This window comes from Choristoneura fumiferana, chromosome 20, assembly GCF_025370935.1.
Source record: "Choristoneura fumiferana chromosome 20, NRCan_CFum_1, whole genome shotgun sequence".
NCBI lineage: Eukaryota > Metazoa > Arthropoda > Insecta > Lepidoptera > Tortricidae > Choristoneura > Choristoneura fumiferana.
Genome location: NC_133491.1, coordinates 12358136 through 12364923, shown reverse-complemented (window position 1 = coordinate 12364923; position 6788 = coordinate 12358136). Strand labels below are relative to the sequence as shown.

General features: G+C 39.7%; 1 protein-coding gene across 1 annotated transcript in view; it reads right to left on the bottom strand.

Annotated features, from left to right (window-relative positions):
- cv-c (RhoGTPase activating protein) overlaps positions 1-6788 on the bottom strand; it is a gene marked incomplete in the record, with an annotated part of 90751 nt that overhangs the window by 24144 nt on the left and 59819 nt on the right. Inside the window, 1 exon segment of the mRNA XM_074103610.1 lies at positions 6058-6200. Coding sequence (XP_073959711.1) covers positions 6058-6200 — 143 coding nt within the window.

The window sequence follows — 6788 nt, the reverse complement described above, 5'->3', positions numbered from 1 at the left end:
GTGCAGCCGCTGAGTCGCGTTGCTCCGGAAGACGAAGGGCTACGGATTAGCCCGAAACATGTCGAGCTAAACTCGATTTAAGACGTGAGTTATCCGCGTCATTATATTTAATATTATCCCAATCCTTGGAATGAAAGTAATTCACAATGTATAAAAGTATTTGACATAGAAAAAGCCTGAAGGATTAGAAAATATTCTTTTAAATAACATCCCCGACACCGTTGTCAATATGACTGGGAGGTACCGTATAGTAAGTGTTATCAAGGTTGCAATATAAAACGTAGAACTGCTGCCCTCGTGACAGTTTTTTTATATTCCTGGTCAGCCTTTACATCCTGTAGAACATACGTTTAGTTTTTAATAAGCAAGAAATTTTTAGGCTCTCGATGATACTGCTCTTTAGGCCCATAACAACAGACGGATGGGCAAAGTAACGTTAGAAACAGGGAGTGGCACCCTCTGGGAACTATAAAATTTAGTGAGAGTATGTCGGGGCCATGGGGCACCAAAGGATATGAATTCGGTTAAACGCAAAGAAGTCGATATTATCGACAATTAAAAAAAATCTAAACCACCCACCATATTATCCTTTTGAAGTCGTTTAAAAAACTCTTGAAAATGTAAACGTTACTTTGAAATTATGTTGGCCAATTATCTAAGACGTTCGAGTTCGAGAGAATCGATTTAAAGCCCTTTGTTTGCGGTTAATATTAATTCGGAACCAATTTCCTTGCAAATACCAGCCTATACTAATCAAAGAGACCACAACGATATAACCACAAACAACGGTCTGATTTAAAGCCTACACGAAGGTAGTAGGTAGGTGGTAGGTGTAACTTCTGTGTTTAATTGCTAGTTTTTTTTTCGAAAGGATTGTTGCTATTAGAGCTTTTACAGCTTACTGGAGAGAAGGCGAGCTGCCAGACAGGCCGCTCAGTAGTTTTATTTAGCATTACAAAAGACGTCCACTACTGAATATATGCCGTCCCCAAAGATCTCCACGACTATCTGTTTTATTCTACCCGCAGAGCGTCTCGTGATCTATACTACGGCCTCACGGTCCCACCGGAAGACCAGCGCCAGCTCTTGAGCCGGCATTATGCTGAGGTGGGTCCGTTTTCGTGAACAGTAACACTGTTTTTTTTTTCTCTTTCTTAATGTAATTATTCTGTCACTGTTCGAATAAATGTATTTTCTTTCTTTCTTTCTATACTAGATCATCCGCTCCCGTTCAAGGCCTCCCGAAGCTTAAGAACATTTCGCCTTCCCGGTAATCTAGCACTTCAGAATCCTACGAGCAATATGTACCCTGCCGACCGCCACATACTATGATGTACAATTTGCTAAGCTTTGTCAATAACATTAGTTCTTCTACGGCTTTTCTTATTTCTGCTTCGACCCCGCTGAAATATTCTAAGCATTTCCGTAAAATTTTACACATTAAATTGTACAGGATAAGCAATAAATGGGACAAACAGGTGTCGGAGGCCGAGACCCACTTCGGGTCGCTCAGTCAGAGCAGTAAATAAATCAGAGACCGTATTGTCTAAAGTCATTCGCCATCTCTTTCTACTCTCAGACCCCCAACCTATATGTGACAGGAAAAAGTGGTTTTAACTCCCAGTGTATAAGGACAATAAGGCCTCAAGAGTAGAGTTATATGATGGGGTCTTGTGTTAAAACAACTTATTTTACTAAACATTTCAAGACAAGTGTGCGAGTACAAAAGGGCTCCTACACAATGACTATAATTAAGTCCAAAGCGTTTGTTCTACTTACAATTCGGGTACTTAGCCCTTCACCTATCACGTTTCCATTTCGGATTGCTAAAGCATAAGTAATAATGATAGGCTGTTAGTGGGCGTATGGCTGCTGTGTTAGCGGGTAGCGGTAGCGGGAAATTATAAGCGGTTATGAGCGTTGGTCTCAGATTCGCACCGCTCTTGACTCTACAGTTCACAACGCCCTCTACACTGCCAGAGACAGAAATAGATAGATTGAAAATACAAACTGAAATAAAGATGCACAGAAAAACCAGAATAATAAGACCAAAAAATCAATCTTAAGAAATAGATAGAAAAAGTTCGTTCGAGAGAAAGTGATGCAGAAGGGTGGTCTCGACCCTCATTACTGTGGAATACGACACAAGGTAAAGGGGGTGAAATATCAAAGATCTCCAATTCATATTTCTGGGAAAAATATGTGCTTTCTACGACTATTTTTGTAGGGATAAGTAAGACTTTCTATGAACGTGCGATTCTACCATGCAGGATGGAAAAACGCTCAAATGGGTTTAGTTATATTCTTGTGAATGTACAATATATTAATTTAATTTAAATTAGGTATTTGGTGAAAATATTTCCGTATGGAGTATTTTCATATTGAAAATACAAACTGAGACATGGATGCACAGAAAAACCAGAAAAAGAGACCAGCGCTGGAAATCGAACCCAGGTCCTCAGCAATCCGTGCTGCGTGCTATAAACACTACACCACCGCTGGAAAGGAATCTAGACATGATTTTTTCCTAAGCATACATATCTCAGGTTGCTTTTTATCTACTACGCTACTTAAGCAGCAGCACTAGCGACATCTATGTCTCAGCTTGTATTTTCGATATGGTTTCACGGGATACCCGTAAAAGTAACAAATTTGTAGTTGAAATAAAAAATACAAAAAGACTCTAAAAACCAATCATATTGTTTACATTTACTTTGACAGCCTCTGGGAGAGGGAATGCTCGCGCTCTGTGGTTTTAGGCTAAATTCACTTTGATGGAATTTTGAAATATGTTAGCACTTTGACTCAAGTTGGTGATAGTTGGGTCTACGTAACGTGATTATGTAGATTAATAATATTATTCACACACATATCCGCCCGGGCCGGCAATCGAACCCGGGACCTCAAGCTTCGTAGTCAGGTTCTCTAACCACTTGGCCATCCGGTCGTCAACACACATTAGGAGAACTCATACATTATTATTTACAAATAAACCCAAACTAATGACGTACATGTTTGTCGCACAGACGCAATTGTTTTGTACCGTCACTTGCATTAATATCTGCCACAGTGGAGCATGCAAACATATCTGATACGTCCTACCGGCCCTAGAAATTCAGATATTTATGCACGCTTTCTTAGATCAGATGTTGGGCCTGCGGTGACTATAGAATACGTATGGTCACAGTGTAGCGATGTAAATTGGTTACAAATCCGCTTACACTAACGCTCCACCGACCCTTTGTCTATTGCGTCAGCCCCAATAGCCTACATAAGGCCGTTTGGGCCCCATCTAGAGCGGAAACCTCTTAATGTAAGATTAATAATTGCTTCGTGAGACGGCAGTTAATTATGAAAATAAAACATTAAAAGTTTCACACGTATTCCAGATTAAAAGAAAATTCATTATATTTGTGTGACACGAGAATTAGACGAAAAGAAAAACAATGCTTACTGTTTACAACGGTTCTGTTTTAGAATGGCGGTGGTATTAATTTGCGAATTCGCTTGGGAACTTTTTACACGCGCTACTTTGTTATAAAATTAACAATTGCACCTAAAATTAGAAATTTCGCGCATTTCTATTGCGAATTTAAGTACAAACTTAAATATCAAACTCTTCAAATGTAAACTAAGTAGCAATCAAAGAGCTTTTTATATATATTCTGTATAATGCAGATTGGCTCATGATCGAACGCCACACACACACACACACACATTTTCGCATTTATAATATTACGAGTAGAAGGATTTATCTACAATCAACGAACGACAGTTGATAAAAAAAAACTCTCGTTCTTACTTAGGTTCTTAACTACTCGTAATTACAGATTCTGGCCGCTAATTATTTTATTCGATAAAAATTATAATTTAAACAATTATGAACTGATTAAATCAGAAAAATATTCGAATACCCAATCAACCGAAGCCATTGCATTCCTTGAGCGAAATGGCTATTATGGCTGCAACGTCCGCTCCCTCGCCCGGCCGGGCGTTTGACAAGAACTGAATGCCTAGTACCACGAAACTCAGTACGCGTGGTGACAAGCGAGGCTTGTCGTACAGTTTGCGATAGTTAAACGACAGTCGCTCCCCATTCGACGTTATCATAATGCTTATCGACTCGGCGATAGACTTTAAAGTTACGAGCGAAAACAAAGTCGTGATAGACGATGTAAAGGGTATAAAAATTAATAGACTAGTCCATTATATTGGACAGACGCCTCTCAACCACTTAGCAATGTCAAAAGTGCGTGTTTCAAAACATGGTAGTTTTAAAACGTCAGACAACTATTACGAACGTAAGCACCGACAGGGCCTGAGATCAGATCAAAGCCAAAATCATCAAAGATGAGAAAATAAAAACTGATAGAGTGCTAGTCGGCTCATATATAAATTGTTCTGTATAGGTACCAACCAGACAATATTCATATTTAAAATATGGTAAAGGGCACGAACAGGAAAACCGATCTTTTATTTCAATTTCCGAACGACATTGTAGTAACTGAAATGAGCATTGTAGTAATGAGCCGTGGTGGCCTAGTGGTTTGACTTATCGCTCTCAAGCAGACGATCGTGGGTTCAAACCGCGGCTCGCACCTCTGAGTTTTTCAAATTTGAAATATACTACGAGCTTTACGGTGAAGGAAAACGTCGTGAGGAAACCTGCACAAACCAGCGAAGCAATGCAATGGTAATGTGTAAAGTTCCCAATCCGCACTGGGCCGCGTGTTATCTACGGCCCAAGCCCTCTCATTGTAAGAGGAAGCCTGTGCCCAGCAGTGGGACATATATAGGCTAGGATGATGATGATGATGAATGTAGTAACCGACATAGCGTCAGAACGGGGGTTGTGGAGATCAAGACCGGGTAACCGGGAAGTGGATCAAATTTAATTTGCAAGATCAGATGACAAACATAGGGACAGGTGAAACTAAATAAAAGCTTGTAAAAAGCTTTTATCTAACTTGCAAGGTTCGTATGTATGTCTGGTGTATGTAAATAAGTAAGTTGTGGTTTAAAAATTCGCAAACCAATTTTCATCTACTTTCTGGTATCCGGTAGAGCTGCAATTTGGCTACTTACAAGTTCGGTGACAATAGTAGCGAAATTCTAGTGGTCTGGCCAGGATCGTCCCCGTAGGACAGAACTCAACAACAGTTGATGGCAACGCCTTGAAACTTGATACAGATATGTAGTTCGGATGACAACGCAAGTACACGAAAATAACAATCAGCAAAAAAACTTCTATTAAAAATTAAATTCTAAACAAAAATGGATCGCCTCCGGATAAGTTGGAATTCTCTGTACTTCACCGGCATCTTTGCCAAGTGCATCTCTTCACTCTTATTCCATTATATCTCACATTTCAATCGCTTGCGTAATCAAGGGCCAATTATTGGTGCGGGCCTTCATGTACTGTTATCCACTCATTAACATACTATAGAGACGGCTTCGTTAATTTCTTTGTCCGGATATTGATTGATAATATGATTGTAGATTGAATTTCGTTAGCCTTAAAGCCTTCGGGCTATTGATTTTTTGTGGAGTGTTAGGTGACTTGACTTTTTAAATATTGTGTTTTTAAAGTAGATCATGACAAGTATATTCTCAAGTTTTATTCAGCTTTCCTCTTCCGCAACAAGTTCCTTACTTACCTTTTGCAACACCCAAGGGATGAGATTGTTACTTCATATTTTTTATCCGGAAATAACTCGGCACGGCACATACTTAACAATTATGAGGGTACAATATAATACTTGATTCAAAATTTCACTGCATGTATTGTATACTCGTAATTCGTTGAAGTGGCATTGGGCAGGCCATATACCACAGAAAACATAGATGGCCGTTGGGGCCGAGAAGTTCTCGACTGGACACCGCAGAGCGCAAGCGAAGCAAAGCGCCATCGCATTGTACGACGTCCTCAAACGTAATGGATGGAAGACCTGGTTAAAGTCGCGGGTGAAGCAATTATAGGTCTATCGAGGAGGCCCTATGTCCAACAGTGACGTATCAGTAATATTGTATATGTCATGATGATAACTGTATACTCACAAGTCAGGCTCTACGTCTGTGTAGTGTCCATCAGCATCCACCAGCCCCACTCTAATGGTGGGCAGTGTCTCGTCCTCATCATCTTCTTCTTCTCCCCTGGCTTCTCTCGCTTCCCTTTCTGCTATCGCTCTTGCTGCGATTACCTACATATCAAAAATAGTTGAAGATAATGATAAATAAAATCCATGCATATCACAAAGTATAATAGTGCCCAGCATTAACCTCGTGCAGCCTAAATGTACAATAGAATGTACACAATAAGTTCGAGGGATTTACGGAATTATGATATTGTAACAAAGTAAAAATTCTCTTGTCTCTTTGTTGTTTTACTTAGTTTAAAAAAAAATATTTATATGGTTGGCCTCATGAGGTTAATACTAGCTGTCACAGCGGAGCATGCAAAAATAACGAACAAGTCCTATCGTGTCTAGAAATAGGTCTCGTCTCAGATTTTTATGCACGTTTTGTTGTGTCAGATATTGGTGCAGGTGACTACAACAAAGAATAGTTATTACATAATTAATTAACCCGCACTGGGCCCGCGTGGGAACTATGGCCCAAGCCCTCTTGTTCTGAGAGGAGGCCTATTCCCAGCAGTGGGACGTATATAGGCTGGGATGATGATAATGATGAATTAATTAATATGAAAACTAAACTAAAACTACTTAACACTGTTACATTTACTGCACCAAAGTTCAAATCATATTCACGTCACGCAATTTACAAAAGTA